At 57.8% G+C, this 18,572-nt stretch overlaps 4 protein-coding genes across 4 annotated transcripts in view; 1 reads left to right on the top strand and 3 right to left on the bottom strand.

Moving 5' to 3' along the window:
• Window positions 1–1,006: 1,006 nt before the first annotated feature.
• Window positions 1,007–7,884, bottom strand: LOC107283911 (tubulin polyglutamylase TTLL13-like). Its single transcript, XM_029283323.1, has 13 exons — window positions 7,849–7,884; window positions 7,169–7,299; window positions 6,890–7,046; window positions 6,623–6,766; window positions 6,299–6,384; window positions 5,578–5,803; window positions 4,882–5,066; window positions 4,481–4,669; window positions 4,205–4,388; window positions 3,479–3,679; window positions 2,273–2,547; window positions 1,471–1,707; window positions 1,007–1,244 (listed from the first exon to the last, which is right to left on the bottom strand). The coding sequence occupies exons 1-13, from the start codon at window positions 7,867–7,869 to the stop codon at window positions 1,073–1,075; spliced, it is 2,208 nt and encodes a 735-aa protein (XP_029139156.1). The 5' UTR covers window positions 7,870–7,884; the 3' UTR covers window positions 1,007–1,072.
• A 2,552-nt stretch (window positions 7,885–10,436) lies between these two features.
• Window positions 10,437–11,715, bottom strand: GDPGP1 (GDP-D-glucose phosphorylase 1). Its single transcript, XM_015811932.1, has one exon. The coding sequence runs from the start codon at window positions 11,713–11,715 to the stop codon at window positions 10,603–10,605; it is 1,113 nt and encodes a 370-aa protein (XP_015667418.1). The 3' UTR covers window positions 10,437–10,602.
• A 237-nt stretch (window positions 11,716–11,952) lies between these two features.
• CIB1 (calcium and integrin binding 1) lies at window positions 11,953–14,216 on the top strand. The gene is made up of 7 exons (XM_015811906.1): window positions 11,953–12,036; window positions 12,149–12,183; window positions 12,351–12,453; window positions 12,568–12,721; window positions 13,286–13,404; window positions 13,490–13,578; window positions 13,697–14,216. Exons 1-7 carry the CDS (start codon window positions 11,986–11,988, stop codon window positions 13,716–13,718), a joined length of 573 nt encoding a protein of 190 aa, XP_015667392.1. The 5' UTR covers window positions 11,953–11,985; the 3' UTR covers window positions 13,719–14,216.
• Window positions 14,217–15,301: 1,085 nt separating this feature from the next.
• SEMA4B (semaphorin 4B) overlaps window positions 15,302–18,572 on the bottom strand; it is a 16,294-nt gene continuing 13,023 nt past the window's right edge. The window contains exons 8-13 of the mRNA XM_029283324.1: window positions 18,325–18,475; window positions 17,682–17,892; window positions 17,208–17,323; window positions 16,655–16,821; window positions 16,341–16,402; window positions 15,302–16,176 (exon numbers count right to left, since the gene is read on the bottom strand). Of these exons, the coding sequence (XP_029139157.1) occupies window positions 15,377–16,176; window positions 16,341–16,402; window positions 16,655–16,821; window positions 17,208–17,323; window positions 17,682–17,892; window positions 18,325–18,475 (1,507 nt within the window). The 3' untranslated portion in view covers window positions 15,302–15,376. The remainder of the gene's footprint in view (window positions 16,177–16,340; window positions 16,403–16,654; window positions 16,822–17,207; window positions 17,324–17,681; window positions 17,893–18,324; window positions 18,476–18,572) is intronic.

Genomic DNA, 18,572 nt, shown 5'->3' with positions numbered 1-18,572 from the left:
CGAGGGGCGCGCGCCTACCTCTCCAGCTCCCGCAGCTGCTCGTCCGGCGCTAGGACCGCCCCGTCGGCGCGCGCGGCCGCCAGCCCGGCCAGCAGCTTCCGCAGGTCCGGCAGCCGCGGGGGCTTCATGGCCGGAAGGCGGCCCCGAGCTCGGCTCGGCCTCCCTGCGCCCCTCCGGGTGAGCCCTTCGGGTCGGCGGCCACCGCGCGGCCCGCTGCCCCTGCCGCGCCTGCGCCTGGCTCGCTCCCGCCTCCCCTCCCGGGAGGAGCTTCCGGAAACAGGGTCGGAGGGCAGGGGGAGCGCGTGTCGCTTGGCGCTACGACGCTCGGCTCCGCGGTCACGTGGCGGTCACAAAAGGGGATCACGTGACACCCCCCACCCCCCCATGCAAATGTAAATACTAGTTGCCAAGCGCCTGAATGTTGATCACGTGACCATGGAGATGCTGCAACAGAGGCAAGAGTGAAAAATGATCATGTCACTTTTTTCAGTGTTGCTGTAATTTTGAACGGTCAGTAAATGAACTGTTGTAAGTCGAGGGCTACCTGTACATTCCAGGACAATATTCTAATAAAATTTCTTCAAACTTGTTGCTGTCCTGGCGACGCCCTTGGTGTTCTAGTCCTTTGGTATCTGTCCTGAAAATCCTACATTAGCACTAAGGCACAAATGAGCGGCAACAGACCCCTAACGAACAGCGTAAGATCTGGGCGCTCTTTTTGTAAGGTGCCCACAAGGCTACCAACGCGGAAAGCTTTGAAAGACTAGTTAAATCACGAAGTGTGAAGCCAACACGTGTGAAAAACAAGAGGCTGTGTGGGTGCCAAGGTACGTGTAAATATATTAAAACAAGAATAATAAAACTTAATAAAATAATAATAAAAATAATAAAACTGCTGCCTTATCAAGCTCTGGAAGACCAAACAGGCTTGATCCAGCCGCAGGATCCCCACAAAAACGACAGGATGCAGCTTGTAAGTGAAAGGACAGACAAACCCTGGTGGATAGAACTGTATAAAACTTTAATATAAAGTTGGCTACAAAAGAAACCTCTTCCCAGCCCACAGGGCTTTTCAAGAATTGTCCCAAGGCTTGGGCAGGCTAACTGGCATCTGCAGAGGGAACCTGGCTTGCAGAGAGAGCAGGGGAGGGGTGCAGCCCAAGTGCACAGAACCGTTCTCAGGACTTGCTGTTAGCTGGAGGGGAAACACGGCTCTGCAGAGGTGGAGGTTTTGGGGAGAATGGCTGAAAGAGATGGAGGTGTCTGGATGCACCAGGGCAGAGATCTGTTCTCTGCTGCTGCCCCCCCCCAGCGCAAGGCTCAATAATTGGCACCTGCCCAGTCCCAACTCCAAGGATCTGCTGTTTTTTTGGGTCAGGTCCCCTTCTTGAAGGAAGAAGAAGCCAGCTGGCTAGGAGTCGCAGGCATGGCCCCAACTCAGGGTGAGGGAAGAGGTGAGGGGGCTGCTACCTGGCTTGGCTGGGATGCAGAGCGGCCACCGTGGTGGAACGATGGGGACTCCCGCGCCGTATGAGGGGGGCTGAAGCTGAATTGATGGCCAGTCCATGCAGGTCAGCACGGTTGAGCGGAGCTGCAACAGACGGGAAGGGGAAGCTGCTGTATATAGTGCCTGCGACGTTTCCATGGTGGGACAGGCAATTCAGGGATCCGGGGCTCATGTTCAGGGGTCTCTTGCTGGAAGGAAATCTGTCTGGAAAAAGGAAATGGGCAGCTGGAGGTCTTGGGCAGAAGCAGGCAGGAAATCTGCAATTCCATAAATGGACCCTAGTCTCTGCTGCACCCCAAGATCCACAGCAGCTCCAAATCCAGAACCTCCTTTTTGCCCCTTTTCTGTGGCCAAAACGGTTGCCGGAAGTGAGGTGGGTCCCGGGGGCAAAATGACCTTGTAGCCAGGACTGACTGTAGGAAGGTGCATAGCCTCTTTCCCAGCCCCACCCCACCCCACTGCGTTAGCTGCATTAGGATTGACTAATCCAGATCTAAACTGCAGACTCAGCACTGTTTCCTCCTCACAGGGCAGACGGGGGTGAGGAAGCTCCCCAGGCTATGTGGGTGCCCAGACGAGTCTCTTGGCCTGGCCCAAGTTGCCACTTTCTGGGGGCCTTCTGTTCTCCTGAGCCCTGCTTGGAACGGTCTGTCCCTTTCGGGGACGTCCCCAGGGGTCGAGGGTCGGTCTGTGAGTGACGGAAGACGAAATAAGAACCGTGACCGTTTCGCGGCGGGAGGACGAAAGTCGTAGGCACGGTCTCACGGTCCAAGCGGGTGGTACCACCACGGGTCGGTCGGCTTCAAGGATACACCGACCTTCACCTCAACACCGAGGCGAGGGGGGCCGAGGCCCGAGAGGGCCCCCAGGATAGTTGGGATGAAGCCTTGGTTTCCCAGCAGCTGGACTCGTGCCGTGGGTTGCTGCTGCAGGATCTGGCGGCCAAGCTCCTGGGCCGAGCCCCTTAGGAGGGAGAGGGGGACGAGGGTCATCAGGTCCTGGGTGTTGTGATTGTTGAGCACGTCTTGGAGAAAGTGGGGCTGGAAGACAAAAAGATCAGGTTGAAGTTTGGGGAAAACCACCTTCCTGCACCATCCACCGGCACCCACCAAACTCTGAAAGGTGCAGATTTTCTGCAAAGTCTCGCCCTGCCCTGCAGGAGGAAGGTTGTTTAATGCCTCCAGTTGGGAAATGAGAGCCAATTGGGTGTCGTGCATAAGGCACCAGGTGAGGAGTCAACTGGGTGACCTTGGGTCAGTCCTTCTCTTTCAGCCTGAGGAAGGAGGCAATAACAAACCACTTCGGAAAAACCTTGCCAGGAAAATTGCAGGGACTAGTCCAGGCGGTTGCCAGGAGACCAGCACTGACCAGCACACAAACAAATCAGAAAATTATTAACGACATATTTGGGCCCTTCCAAATTAGGCAATAGATTGATGTATTCTCTGGAGGGGCAGAGACAAGTCCCAGGCCAGTCATTAGATCACATCAATCAAAGCAAAACCTCCACGGGATTCTGCTTCGGTCTTTTGAGCACTCTCCTCTTTCAGGCACCAGGCTTTAAGATGGTTGCAAACACACCCTGGCAGAGAAGAGAAGGAATGGAGTTGGGGACCAGAAACAGAGGCCGAGGGAGGGAGGGAGATGACCCACAGCTCCATCAAACACCTCACAGGATGTCACACTGAAGACTATTCTAAAAAAACTGAATGTGGAATAATCCATTCAGGTTAATGGGGGCAGACTCTGACTGAAAGTTAGGAAAAACTACTGACAATAAAAACAGGCTGAAAGTAGAAGCAGAGGGTTCCCATTCATCGGATGGGAAGACTTTATTCTGAATTTCTGCCCTGAGCTGGGGTTGCAGATGCCAAATGATCCTGCCCAGCTACCGGCTGCCTCGAGTTTCCCCCCTGGACCACGCGGATGCCCAGCCCTTCCCCGGGATGGCAGGCCTGTGCAGAGGGTCACCTGGCATTCAGAGACGTTGATGTGGGGCCTCTGGACTTCCACAGGCTTTGGCTCGGTGCTGCGCAGCAGGCGGGTCAGCTGGTCAACAATGCCAAGTCCCCGGATGAGGTTTTCTCGCCGCAGGAGGGCCTTGACTCTCTCCACTTCCTCTTCCTCCACTATGGCCTGGGGAGTCATGCTGTCATACTGCAAGGAGGCCATCTAGGAAGCAGAACGGCAGCTTGTTAATTCGAAAATGCACATATGCCCACATAAATTAACTTTCAAACACTCCCCAGAAAGCAAAACCAGAGCCTTTGATTCGCTAAGATTAGAACTGATGCTGGTGGGCTCCGGCCCACGTTTGCTTGCCTTGTGCTGGGCCCCACTTTGGCCAGCTGCTCTGCAGCTCCAAGCCTGAAGGGTACTTGCTGATTCCTGAGCACATCAGGCCCCACTGAGGCTGCTGCCCATCGCGCAAGGGCAGCCAGTGGGCCAGCCAGGAGAGGGAAGGGGCAATACACTATCCTCTAAATCAGATCTCAGCCACCTGGTGGCTTCTTTTGAAGGCAGAAAAAAATTGAGATGAGTTTCTATTTCTCCCAAGTTCATGCAGCACTGTGTGGAACTCCATCTGGGTTTCATTTGGGCAAAAATCAGTGTATTTGCTGCGCAGAAGCTAAGGGGGCGTCCCACCCCCACCCTGCTAGAGGTCCTCCTCCATCTAGAGAGATCCTTGCAGGGCACCTTGGGGTTCCAGGTCTTGCTGTGGCTGTACGCCATTCGGGTGAGGGCCACCTTGCCCTTGCTCTTCTCCTGAGACTTCTCTCCAGCCGACTCCCCCTGCAAGCTCTCCTTCACTTCCCGTTTCTTCCTCCCAGCTGTGTTCTCCCTCTGCTCCTGCTTCTGACGGATCTCCTCCAGCTGCTGCCTGGTGCAGAAAGGGCCACCCAGTCAACAGTCACACTTGCACGGTTCCATTAGGACCCAAAAGCCCCATTTCTACCCCTCCCAGCCGGGTACCTGGCGCACTCTTCTCTGGCCTTGGAGGCCACCGTCTCTTGGAAGAGGGATCCACTGTGCTTGAAAAAGGGGCTGTACTTTTCAGTGCCACGTGAGGGAAAGATGCGCCGGTAGTGGCCCAGGTGGCTGTTCTCGTACTTCTCTGCTTGGGCCAGCCAGGCGGCCTGGCTGCTCTCCATCTGTTCACGCCTGGGAAATAGCAACGGGCTGGCCTTAAACCACAGATCCGCTGTGCCCCAAGGAACCTTCCTGCCCTGGACCCCACACACACACACACACACACACTCATAGACACACAGCAGCAGCAGCCTACCGTTCGGGTTCTCTACTGGACAGGGGGTGCCGAGTGCTCTCTGGGGAGGGCTACCTACCCCAAACCAGGCAGGGGCTCACAGATCTACCTGGCCTCCCGGGGCTGCTGGTGGGGCTGCAGGAGGCGCTCTTTCACCCGCCTCTTGTCTTCTTCCAGCACCTTCCTCTTGTCACAGGCCCGCAGGTTGATGAGATTGATTGCATCACAGAGTAAGGCATCCTTCACTTCCCGGTCCAGACGGGAGTCTGTGGTGAAGCTGGGGGAATGGTTGACCTGAAAGAGGGATCAAAGACAGCACTTGCGTTCATTTTGATCTGAGGAACCCTGGAAATCACAAAATCTCTTTGATATGTTCTTTTTTTTATTTCCTAAAAAAACCAGCTTGTAACGCTGTATGTAGGACCTAGGTTAGGAGAGACTGCTACTAAGAATAAAAGATGGGTATCGCTTCAGGCAGAGGAAACGGGTCCTTTGGGTCTCAAAGAGAAGCGCTCAGAAGGTTCTCTGCCCAAGGGGGGTGATGGGAAAGGCCTGGACACCTGCAGTCAGCCAGGGCTTGCAACAGGAACGGATACCTGTTTCTACTGCTTGATGGATGTTTGAAAAGATTGCCCTACTTCCTCCCCAACCTTCAGAATCTCTGAGGAGGACCTTGTTCCTGCTCCCTTCAAAATTCAACAGGCACCGGAGCAGGTGAGCCGAAGGTGGGCTGCCCTTCCTGCTTCCTCATTTGCTTTGCCTCTCCCCCGTCTCGGGGCCAGACGGCTCTGGGAAGGCCACCTACCTCCAGAAGCCACGGCTTGAGCTTCCGGTCAAGGAGGATGTCGAAGCCCAGGATCTCAAAGCAGGCACAGCCAGAGACGTGGTTGGGGAAGCAAGTGCGATAGTTGTGCTTCAGAACCGGATGGGCAGCAATGAGCGTCTTGATTACGATGTCCTCGATGTCCCGCCACAGCTCAGCCGTGTCACAGCCGTGTTCCCGCAGCCAAGCGTTCAGGGTGGACAGCTTCCTGTCGGGTCAGGGGAGGGAGAAGAGCTACTGCAGGAGGAAGTCTACTTCCGCCCTGCCCCAGGATCAGTCCCTGAGCAACAGCCCCCCCCCCCCCGGGAATGCTAGGCCCTTCCAGGGAGTCTTGCTTTCCCTTGGGTGCAGCCCCCTCCCTCCCAGCCACCAAGGGGGGAAAGAGAGCCCCACGGTTGCCAGCCTTGTCCAGAGTGGATAAGGCCACTTGCTCTAGGGCAGGGAGAGTTCTCCCAGCTCCTTCTGAGATGGAGATCTTGGCAGAGGCTTTCCCACCAGGATGCAGGCATGCCTCGTGGGCCCCCCTTAGGAGCCCCACAGATGGGGCAAGTCAACTACTTTCTTCAAAGCAGCCAATTCATGGAGTTGAAAAAAGTGGAGTTTCCTTCTCAGGCACCTGGTGTCCTATTACCCACACATACACACACACACACTAGCAGAAGTGCTGCCCGCTCTCCTGCAAGGGAATGGGTACAAGCAATACCTCTTGCTTCCCGTGTTGTCATCCCGCACAAAGTTCTCATTATGCTTGTTGATGGCATAGTTGGTCAAGTGCATACAGATGTCATCCTGTGAGGGAGACGTTGGGAGGGGGAGCCTGATTCTCCACTCTTGAGGCCCCTGCAATTCTCCCCTTGCCCACCTGCTTCGCCTTCTCCTTGGGACCAGATTTGCCAGTCCGGGGAGCCCTGCAGGCCCAAGGACGGCGTTCACCATGTCAGGCTCTCCATAGACGTCCCCAAAGCCCCATCAGACACCAACAGCTTATCTTCCTACAAAGCGAATGCCAGTTCCTGGGCTTCTTTACCAGGTTGTTGCTGTTGGGCTCGATGTACCTCATGGTGGCAAAGCGCGCCAGCCCCTCCTCATAGATAAAGATCTTCAGGGGGTCGCAGGAGGTGACCAAGACATAAATACGCATGTCAAACTTAAAGCCATCGAGGAGGAAGGGCTACAAAGAGAGGGGGAGAGACTGAGAGTTGAGAACCCGCAGCCGAGACCACATTCTCAGCTGGGGCTCTTGCCCTCTGACACAGGGCCGGACAACTGCTGGCCCCCAGGCTCCTGGGTCTACCTTAGTAATATACTGCTGGCAGATCATGTGCTCGCCATGCTTTATTTCCTTGGGGTTCCGGGTAATGAAGATGCCCCGCCCCTGGCAGCCACTGTCTGGCTTGCAAATGTACGTCCTGTTTTTCCTCATTCGTCCGTAGGCTTGGAAGTCCCCATAGCTGCAGAAGGACAACACAGGGACTGGCATGTAACAGACGCCGTGTCCTTCCGGCTTCCCCTGTCATCAACTGAGAGGGTTCTCTGGGGCTGGTACGACCACAGCCGCCTCTCGTTCACTCACTCAGCTGGCAAGCACCAAGTGCGAGGGAAGATGCAGTACTCCTTGGGAAACAGCCTCAGCATCCGGTTGAGGTTGCGGGCCAGCAGGTCCTTGCGGCAGATCTCAGCCATGCCAGGAAAATGGTTGATTTTCTGGAATGAAGCAAAAGCAGGAGAAGGAAACGGAAGTGCTTCGTTTTGTTGCTCTGCAGGATGCTTTGCCCCACCTTTCAGGCACAGGATACAACTTCCCAAACAGCTTCAGCATTTAAGAAAAGAATTATGAACACATAAAAAAAAACCAACCTCCACAAAAAATAAAGGCACATTAGTAACTTTTTATTCATTTTACCCAATAACTAAACAAAGTGAGCTGCTGCATAAAAGTATATAGGGGAAAAATACTATAAATAGGAACCCAGCTATGGCCCCTCTCTAGTAAATCCCTATTCTGCATCCTTCTGAGGCTCTTCTAATCTTTTCCCACTATTGGGAGCCACAAGGAACGGGCAGTATAAGCCCAGCCCTGGGATAACCCAGATCCTAGTGCCGCAGCCTCTCCCTCTCCCAACTCCTCAGCTCCAGGAGAAGGCTCCCCACTTTAAGAGCTTGGCAGTCTGCCAGCCTTCCCAAGTTATCAAAGAACTGAAATCAGAACTCTTTAATTTTCTCTGCACCCTCCACCCTGGCTGTGCTGGGTACCTGAAACCTCTTCATTTCCATGACACGCTCCAGTGAAACCGAGCAGTCCGTCCAGTAAACTGTCCACTCCTCATCCTCCCCCACTTCTTTCAGGCCGCAGCGCCGAGCAGCACGCCTAACTGCAGAGAAAGTAAACAGACGGACAAAGCTGTTTCCGAGAGGCATCCAGGTGATCTTCTGGCCTTGCTCACAGGACCAGAAGCTACACATCAGGAACGATCATTCGGATTATCCAACCCTCCAAGGGAGTCCCTGGAATCCTCCGTTTGCCAGCAAGGGACCCAGTAGCTCTCCTGGCCCAGATTAGACAGCACCGGATCATTCCCGCATTACTGCGCAAAGCTAATAAAGGAAGTATCATTAGATCCTCCTTTGGGATGCTTCCCCCTCCCCACACACTCCAAACAACCCCCGGAGAGCTACTTCTTTATACGGGAGAGAAAACCACGTTACCTCCGGTTTTTTCACTTCTGTTTTGATTCTGGGCCAATTTGTGTCCTGGCACATCCCGCGAACAGCCCGCGTCTGTGCCCGGGCGGGAGGAGGAAAGCGCCGGGACGCCGCCTTCACTTACCGCTTTCGTATTTGCAGTTCACCAGGTTGATGGAAAGCAGCCTGGGGGGGAAACCGAGAAGGGCGTCGCGCGGGGCGGGAGGGGGAGCCGCCGGCGCCGCGGGCCCCCCACAAGGGGAAGCCCCGGCTGGCCGCAGGAGGAGGAGGAGGCCCGGGGGGCGCCCCGGACCCCCGCCCGCCCCGCCCGCCCGCAGGGAGCGCACCGGTGCTTCCGCTTCCTTTTCGGCCGGGGCTCCTCCGGCTCGCCCTCCTCCGCCGCGCGTTCCTCCGGGCCGGCCCCGGGCTGCTCCCGGCTGGGCTCCGGGCCTTTGTCCGGAGAGGAGCCGCGCGGAGGCTCCTTCCGCTCGGCCTCCAGCCTCTTCAGGCATTCGTTGGCAGACTCGTCCGACAGGCCGCCCTCCTCCTCCTCCTCCTCGCCGCTCTCGTTCTCGGAGTCGCTGCTCTCTTCGCGGCCGACCCTCATCCTCTCGGCCCCTTCCGCCAAGAGCACCGGGCGGGGCGCCAGCGGGGCGGCGGCGGCGGCGGCGGCGGCAGCCATTGTGACAACCGCAGCGATTATTACTGTGAGCCGCCCGCCCGCCCACCTCGTCGGCGGCCGCCCGGGGAGCCGAACCGGGACAGGCTCCCCGCGCACGGGCCAGGGAAAGACCCGTTCGCGGCCCACCTGTCCGCGCCCGCCCGCCCCCTCGCTCCCCCGGGCACGCCGCCCCCGCTCACCGAGCCCGGCGGCTCTCGCGGGGCAGCAGCGGCGGCGGCGGCGGCGGCGCCTGAGGCTTCCTCGGGCCGCGACGCCGTCTCCATGCCGACCAGGAGCCCCGCCCCTCAGGCTGCCTACGGAAAGCGCGCGGGGCCAGGCGCCACAGCGAGGAGGGACGCGACGGCGAGAGGTCCCGAGCCCTTTCGTCATCTCTGTGGGACGCCTTCGTCGCGGGCCCAGGCTCCGCCCCTCGCAGCCCACGCCTTCCCGCTCAGCCCGTGCTGGGCGGCGGGCGCCCTCTGGCGGGAGCGAGAGGACGCCCGGCTAGTTTGGACGAAAGGTGCGTCGGATTGGGCGGAAGGCGCGCTGGGGCTTTCGGTGTGGCGCTGGCGAGGCCGAGGGGATTTGCGGTAAAGGGTGGACCGATTCTACGCTGCAAGGAAGAGGCGGATTCTGAGCCCCCGAGGCCAGAGAGAGCGAGAGAACGGAAGGCCGGGTTGAAACGGCGAAGAGCCAGAGAGAATAGGCAAAGGCGCAGCGAACAAGGTTGATTTCTAAAGACAGAAAAGAAGGGAGAGACGTGATGAATATCTTTGTGGAAATGAAATTTGATAACCTTTCGTTTTCGTGCCATGAATTCTTTTGCTGACTTCAACTTCAGCCCTTATTTTAGATTGTTTTTCCTAGCCCAATTACAAGATGCTAGATTTACATTAAAGATTTTGTGGCTAAAATCTTCTGTTTGATATATCCTGTCACAGCATACCAAAGCTGACTTAGCAATAGGCAATTGTGTTTGAGCACAACAGGCTATCCTGCTATAAATAAAACCGGATTATGGCTGACTGCAAAAGTCTGGTTCAGGTACATTGAAAGCAAAGGCTGCCCCCCCACACACACACAGTGGAATGAACCCAGGGACCCAGGCCCACGTGTTGGACAACTCTCAGCAATATAGCATCTCTTGGAGCTACCAGGATATGGTGAAGGCAGAAGGTGGGGTGAGCTTTAGAAAAGGGGAGCCCCTCTGTTCAGCTGACTGATCCTTACAGGTGGCAGTAAACTAAATGTGCATGTGACTGGTGTGATTTAGGGTTCAAATAGGAAATAAGATAGAATCCCTTGAAGATGGTGGCGATGCCTGTCACCGGTAGGGATCTTTTAAGACACCACAGGATTGTTTAACTGAGCTAACCGTAATCAAAAACTCAGACTGTGATTTCCTTCCTAGCAGCAGTGAAGATCTTCACAAACGCCTGCAGGCCCCTTTAAACACCCCTCACAAACAAACGAGTTTCTTTCTCAGAGGTATTTTATTTTCCTTACAAGTTATTAAGCCTTGTGCTTTATTGTCCAGCAATTCTGTCTCCTCATTCTTACTCTGTAGTTTGTACATCTTGTTAATCTGTAAAGAAGAGTCCATGGCTCATAAATGGCTGGAAGGGGGGCTTCTCCCAGCCCTCATGTCAGGGAGGCCATGGAGGCTACTCTCTGAGGAGTTCCACAAGCTCATCCTGAAGCTGGGCTAACTGGCTGTCTGGGAGGAGATACTGCTGAATTCTGTGAAGCACCGAGGCCTCAGTGAGGCCTTCGTATTCCTGGACAGTTTTAGTGGGCAGATGTCCTGCCAATTCACAAACTGCCACATTGAAGGCGAATTCTTCTTTGGTACCGAAGCAGGCTTTCCGCACCCAAAGAATGACCCGGACCCCAGGTCTTGCTCTGGAGCCCAGGGGGCCCTCGGGGGCAGCCCCCCGCGTGGCAAACAAGTTGTGGGCAACCTCCCGCTGGGACAGATGGCAGGTGACCCGGCTGATCCGATGAGCCAGTGGCTCCAGCTGCTGCCCGTCGTCGCAGTAGAAGAGGAAGGCCGGCGCCGGGGCCTCCCGCAGCAGGTAGAGGCCCGCTTCGGGCAGGAGGGGCTCGCAGGGGGCGGATTCCACCGAGAGCTCCCAGTCCAGGTAAAAGCAGTGCAGGTGCAGGTGGTTGACGGAGGCGAAAGCCCCCAGGCTGTTGAAGCCCAGGCGGAAGCCGGGGTGGGTGCTGAGCAGCACAGCGTCCAGCCCTACCAGCAGGGCCTCCGGGGTGAGGATCTGCGGCAGGGCGAGCGCAGGGTCCGGGATGAGAAGCACGTGTCCCTGCTCCAGCGGGCTGACGTTGATCGCCACCAGGATCCGGGGCGAGCCGGTCAGGGCGGGGCAGCCCCGGCAGAGGCAGAAGAGGACCTCCTCCCGGCGGATCTGGCCGAAGTTGAACTGCCGGGGATCGAATCTCTGCCGGACGCTGCGGGCCTCCTGGGGCCGCCGTCTCTCGGTCGCCCGCTGGACGTTGAGCTGGGCCACGAGGCCCAGCCTGCCCGGAAGGACCCGCGTCTGCAGCTCGCCCAGACGGTACCGGAACAGCCCCCGCCGCAGCCGGTCGTCCCAGCCTTCCCGCAGCGCCCTGTCGAAGCGCGACCAGGCGGGGCTCCTGGGCGCCCCCGCGCCGCTTCTCGGCCACTCCACCCCGCGCAGCACCAGCTCCTCCGGGTCGTAGCAAAAGAGCTCCGCGGGGCTCCCGCCGCCCCGGCCGGCCGCCCCGAGCCCCTCCGCGGCCATGCTGAAAGCGAGCGGCGGATCCCGTGGCGAGACTTCCGCAGGAGAAGCCTCCGGTGCCCGCCTTGGCGGCGCCGGGTCGAAACTGGCGTGGCGGCGGAACCGGCTCCCGGGCGCCCTCCCACCACGCAGGCGCTCCGCCTCCCCGAGCCGGCCGGCTGGCTGGCGCGCTCTCCCTCCCGGCGCCGCGGGGCGGTCTGGCAGCCGCTCCGCCCAGGGGCGGGCCGAGGAGGAGAGCAGGGAGAGCCGGGGCCGCGCTTGCCAGAGGCTCGGATGGGGGGTTCGGGCAGCCGCCTGCCCCGCGACCTGCTGGGCGAGTACCAGGTGCGTCCCGGGAGGGAGGGAGGGAGGGAGGGAGCCGCGCTGGGGGTCGGGGGCCCCTCCCTGCCTGCCTACCTGCCTACCTGCGCGGCCCCTGACCGGCTCTCTCCCGCAGGAGCTGACCTTCCTGAGCAAGCAGGAGATCCTGCTGTGAGTACGCGCCGCGCGCGGGGACGGGCCAGGGTCGGGTCGGGTCGGGTCGGGGTTGCTCCCGGAAGGGCGCCGCAGGAGCCGGGCCAGCCGCCGGCGCCATTTCCGCGTCGGGCCCGGGAGCGCGCCCTGACCGCCGCCTTGCCTTGCCTTGCCTTGCCTTGCAGCGCCCACAAGCGCTTCTGCCAGCTGCTGCCCCGGGAGACGCGCGGCCAGGCCCTGCAGACGCGCGTGCCCAAGAGCCGCCTCCTGACGCTGCCCGAGCTGCGGGTGAGCCGCCCCGGAGCCTCCCTCGGGCGGGCGCGGGCGCCTGGCCTCCCCCAGGCTGGGCGGCGGGGTCGGGCCCTCGGCTGGCACTGAAGCCCCCGCCGGCTCTTCTTGCAGGCGAACCCCTTCCGGAACAGGATCTGCCGCGTCTTCTCCACGGCGGAGAACGGCGAGGACGGCCTGACCTTTGAGGACTTCCTGGACCTGCTGAGCGTCTTCAGCGACTCGGCCACCCCCGAAATCAAGTCGCATTACGCCTTCCGCCTTTTCGGTAGGGCTCGGTGCTCGCGGGCGGGCGGAGGAACAACCGCTCCGCCCAAGCAGGGCCCGCTGGAGGGTTTCAGGTTGGGGCGCTTAGATGCGTTCGATCGCCTGTTGTGGTCAGACAGGAATGGCACTGCCCACCTGGGAACGCTGACTTGGGGTTTGGGTCTGGTGGTAGTAGAGAGGGAAGAGTTCTCCAGCCGGTGTTGTGGGATCTGGTCTCTCCTGGGCCTCTTGCTTTGAACCAGGTGAGATACTCCTCTCCCCATTTGCCTTGCCCTGGAGCCTGTTCTAACAAGCGAGGCGAGGAATCTTAAAACTGCCCAGAGTTAATCTGGTTTAACAACATCATCCTCTCCTCACTTGCTGGATTACATGGGAGGAGTAGCTGTTTCTCTCTGGATCCTTGAATACACACCTGTTACTAGAGGAGAACCACTTTCACCTGCCAAGGGGGAGGGCTGTTCTCTCACGCCTGAATGTACTTGGAGCTCAGACTTTCCTCCTAAACCCCCTGCCGGAGCTGAGAAAGCTTCTAGCTTTGCGGACGCTAAACCCATCTTCTCCCTAGATTCCGATGATGATGGCACTCTAGACAAGAAGGATTTGGAGAATCTGGTGAACTCCCTGACAGGAGAAGGAGAAGACAGCAGGCTGAGCTCATCAGAGATGGAGCAGCTCATTCAGAATGTGAGTGCTGGGGGGACACCTAAGGAGGGCCGGCCAGAAGGGGCACAGCCAACTCTGACCCACAATGCTCCCTCCATTTGGGCAGATCTTGGAGGAATCTGATATTGACAAAGATGGGACCATCAACCTCTCCGAGTTCCAGCATATAATTTCCCGCTCTCCAGACTTCACCAGGTAACTGTCTGCTTTTCTTGGGTTGAGCTCTGGCCAAATCATTGGTGTTTGGGGAGGGCCGTGCTTTAGAAGGAACCTGGTTAGCCTTTGATAACGAAGTCCTATCTTTTTCTTCCAGCTCCTTCAAGATTGTCCTCTGATTCTTCCCGAAGATTCCACATCTCGGAAAATGGCTCATTTTTCTCACAGGACACATGAACCCAAACCTTGACGCCGTCTAATTCTTAGAGCCACTTAAATCATGGCCTTGCAATCATATCCATTGGCTGGTGTTTCTGTAGGGAGGGGCGGGGCAAGGACATTGGCAGCTGTGGCTGGTATTCTTTGCTCCCGCCTCACCGGGTGGTTCTGGGCGATGGCTTGGGGTTGCTGCTGTGGCAGATCAAAAAAAGAGCGAACTGTGGCAGGGCTTTAAAGTCACTCCTGTTGCTTTCTGCTTTGTCATAGAACAACGGAGACTTTCCCAATTAAACCCTGCTGGGCATAGTGGAAGGTCTGAATCACCGGACCAGTTTTCTTGCTTTCTGAATGGTGGGGAAGAGCACCACCCATAAGCCAGCCTCTTTTGAGTTTTTTCTTTCCATGATTTTGTCTGATTTCTACACTTTTGCTAAATAAAACTCAACAAATGGAACCCACTCATGTTCCTCCATCTTTATTTCACCCTCCAAAGAACAAGTTCATCTGTATTGCTCCCAGCACAGCAGAGGGTGCTCAATTAAGCCTCTGAAGGAGTGAAGAACAGAAAAACAATTTTGCCGTCTTCCCAGTCTTTGACACACTTCACTCCAACCAACCCTCTCACGTAGGTGGGAAGGAGTAGGACTGTGGGAGCCCCACCCAGTCATTGTTAAACAGCTGTAGCAGCTGCCAAGCCCACTTTCCTTTGGGAGCCCAAAGCAACTGGACGGTGCAAGGAACTTTCCCTGCAGGAATCTCGGCGGGTCCTGTTGGGCAGGCCTTCCAGGGTTTAACACCTCGGGTGGGTGGGGACTTGGCCTCTTCCCAAAGCAGCTGCACCAGTTGGTACAGGCCAAAGGGGATTGTTACCAGTGAAGAGATCTGCTGGAAGAAAATGGTTTCCCCCCTCTTTAGGCCAGCCCAGACATTTAGCAATGGGGCAATGATTCTGTTGTATGTATGGTCAGGTAGCAGGCCCTGAGCTGAGACCTTCAGCCAGCCCTCTTGGAGGACAGTCCTGAAGGATGCTCCCCGATGCTTTCTGTTCATCAGTGGATATCGCCTATTAACCACTCCCTCCCTCTGGACCAGGTCTCTGGTTTTACACACAAATCACACAGGAGTTTTTCTGACATTAAATGGTCCACCATTTTTCTCCCTAATGCACAGTTCATTAGAAGTCAGATCAACGTATCTTCCTTCAGGAAGGCAGGATGCTCAACCAGAGCATCTCCTTTCACAGGTGACTTCCAGGAGGGTCTTTGGTACATAGGTTACCTTCCCAGCAATGGTCCCTCCCACACAGGCCAAAGAAATGGGAGCCAGGTGCTCGCAGACACTGAAGAAGCCCATGGGCGAGTTGTCCCATTCCGTCCCATCCTGGCAGTGCTTGTAACGACTGGGCCGCTTGAGCTGAAGCGCAGCCTAGAATGTGAGGTTGGCCCTCAAGGCTATGTGACATTACTGCCAACTGCCATGCAGGAACCCCGAGGGCCTGGCCCTAGTCCCCAACCGAGTGGGGCTGCCCTTCTGCCTGTTCCTCTGCCAGAGTATGGTCACACCGGAAGACTGCGCCCTGCTCCTTTCAAGCCCACAGAACGGCGCCTCTTGGGGAAGGTCATACAACTGAGTCCTGGATCTCAGAGCCAAGGCGAACCCGAGGACGCTGGACAGGACCCAACACCTCCACGAAAGTCTTGGATATATTAAGTGGTCGCCGATCGGACTCCAGAAAAGCCACACGAGGGCAGGCTAAGGACTCGTGCCCAGGTGTGCTCACCACGAGACTCTCGCACAGAGCCTGGTAGCCCTTGTGGTCTGCCAGAGCACCAGACATGTTCAGGCCACTGAGTGGAGGCATATTCTCGGTGGGCGGGGCCTCTCTGTCCGGCGAGGTCCTGGGATGGGACCATCTGCATCGGCCCTGCTTGAGGCAGGCCTTCAGGCTGACCTGGTGCTTGTGCAGCGTGAAAAGGACCAGCAGCATCACGACAATGCTGAAGAGCACACACATCACAAGGAACTCGGTCCTGTAGGTCCTGCTCTCCAACAGCAGTGAGATGTTCTCTCCTGAGATGCTCCTGGAGGTGCTGAGGGTCTTCAGGGGGTCTTGGGGAGGCACCAGCTTGGCCCAGAGTCCTGGCTCCACATTCACACAGTAGCTGGCCATCAACTGCTGGAAGCTGCCCTCCCGAGACCAGCATTCGTAGCGCCCCCCCTCGGCTGGGCTCCCCACCAGCAGCAGCTCTCCCTTGGGCAGCACCAGGAAGGAGGAGCCGAGGGCAGCCCCGTTGTGCACCCAGCGCCGGGAAGCCAGGTTGGACAGCAGTGGGCAGGGCAACGTCGTCACAGCGTTGGGCTGGAGCACCACCTGCTGACATTGGGGTTGCTCTCCTGGGGGAGAGAGAGCGCCCATCAGATCCAGCCTTCTCAACAGCTAACCTGGCTCCAGCACAATCCCTGCAAGATGCTCCTTGGCTTTGGAGCCAGGAGGGGAGGCCCCGTTCCGCTCCCCTCCTTCCCCCAGCTTTCAAAGCCCAACCCCGGCAGGCCTGACCCGTTACCTGCCGAACGGCTGAGTTCCATGCCGCTGCTCTGGCAAAGCTGGCTTGTCTCAGCCCCTTCGACGTCCTGGACCCAGGTCCTGGAGGGAGAAATAGGTGAGACCTGGGGAAAAGGAGCAGCAGAAGGGGCACCCCCGAGGACTCTTCTGATACCCTGAGGACCACGTGCCCCTCTAAGTACACTACGTGTGCCTGGACTGCCGTGGAGAAGAGGAGCAGCAGGGGACTGGGAGGAAGGAGGGGGTGGTTCTGTTACACCAAATGGTCCGGAGGCAGGGCCTGGGGGGCTGGGGGTTGGAAGCCCCCTGTGGCCACATCTGGGAAGCACTCACACTGGCTGGAGCGGCTGAGGGCCTGGGATGAGCAGCTGACAGGCCCCTCCACTCCAGGCACAGTAAGGGTCTCCGGCCAGGACACACTCTCCACAGCTCCGGTACAGGCTGCAGTTGGCAACGGGCACCTGTGCCAGAGCTTCATACGAGGCAGCATAAACCAGGCCCTGTGGGAAGAACAGGAGACGCTCCAGCAGGAGCACCAGGGGGCATTTTTAACCAAGAACGTTGGAAGAGGCTGTGCCACAGTTCCTCTGCCACCTCCCAAGGGCAGGGGCATTGCCTTGGCATCAGGAAACGCACCTCTACTGTGGTTAGAAGAGCCTCCCCCTTCTGTCCTGTACCCAGCGGCATCCGCCTCTTGCCAACTAAGCAGGGACCCAGAAACGCATCCTCCCCAAGCAGAAGAGAACAAGGAGGCGGCGGCAGCAGCTGCCTGGGTGGCGCTGATTCAGAAGCCCACCAAACGCCTCGCCCGGATGCCGGGCCAGCCAGCTGCTTCTCTCATGCAAAGAACTGGGGCCGGGGGTCCCCCCTGGTCTCCTGCTCTTGCCTGGGTAGAGTCCAGCAGCAGCTCCAGGACAGGTTGGTCCGCAGAGAAGAGCTGGATTTCCTCAATGATCCTCACTCCTCGTCCCGTGATCACTGCCTTATGCAGGCGGCCATCATCTACGAGACACAAGAGGTGCCCAGTGCCGGCCCCTGGGGCGTCCCCTGCCCCCCTTTCCTCCCTCCCTCCCTCCCTGCGAGGAGGTCTTTTTCACTTCTGGCAGGCCCGGTCCACCATCTGAGCTCCAAGAAGATGGGAACGACCCAGGTTCAGGTTTGGGTCTAGCGTCAACTCCTCTGCCATCTTTCCTTGGCTTGGCATTGACCCACCCCCCGTTTCTTCAAGTTCCGTAACCGCCAACTCACATGTTCTCCACACAAAGCCATTTATACGCTGACGTGGATCAGTCTGAAGCCGTGGCAATACCACCAAGGCAGCCGCAGCAACGGAATAAGTGAATCTGCCAGTCCTGCTCACCTGTGCCCAGAAACAAGACATCGTAGGTTTGCCGCAGACTCTGCACACGCTGCACACTGAGCTGCTGGTAGCGGGACCGGGACTGCACAAGGAGCGCCTGGCTCCGCACCGCCCTGTTCATTAGGAAGTGGTCCTTCAGGTAGTTCAGGACCCGGTCCGGCATCTGGAGCGAAGAGGTGATTTTCATCTGCCGGGTCTTCTGGTTGATGCACTGGGAAGAGCAGGGGTTTACCAGTGAGCCCTGGCGGAGGCCTGGGGGGTCTTGGGCAGAGCCCTCGCCCACCCCGGGGCCCCCTCCCCCCTCTGGATTGCTCTGGGAAGAAAACCAAGAGGCTTCGGAGTTCTTCTTTGGCTCGAGCCTCTGCGAGGCTCCTACCATTCAACTGTTTTAACCAAGTGTCCCAACAGGGACTTTTTTGGAATGGAAGCTTGCTTGCTTTTTCTCAAAAAAAAAAAAAAAAGGCTAGAATTTGGGCACTGTTAAGTTTGGAGGTTTAACCCAAAACAAAAGGTAGGAGCAGCACAGGAATTTACAAAATTTGCACTTCAACTCTTGTTTTTAAAACATGCTGTTAAGATGTGTAGATGCTCAGAGAATTATTCTGCCAATACATGCAGGCGAAGACTAGCATTCGCCACTTACTGCTCCGGGGCGGGGTTCTGGCACAGGATGGACGTCTGTGTACCACTGCTGTGTCTCCCGGTTGACCTCTTTGTAGAGCCCATCAAAGGCTTCCTTCACGTCGGAGATGGGGAAGGCACACACCGCTGCAGCCCCAGGGCCTTTCCTATCCCTGGCAGAGAGGGGCAGGAGAGGCAGCGTGGGCCTTGAGGTGCCCGGGGAACACCGTTTCCACCATTCGCCTGCACGTTGGGCCTTAGTCATGATGC

The sequence above is a fragment of the Protobothrops mucrosquamatus genome, unplaced genomic scaffold (genome assembly GCF_001527695.2).
Source record: "Protobothrops mucrosquamatus isolate PMUCROS unplaced genomic scaffold, P.Mucros_1.0 scaffold56, whole genome shotgun sequence".
Taxonomy (NCBI): domain Eukaryota; kingdom Metazoa; phylum Chordata; class Lepidosauria; order Squamata; family Viperidae; genus Protobothrops; species Protobothrops mucrosquamatus.
This window is presented reverse-complemented; position numbering and strand designations above follow the sequence as displayed.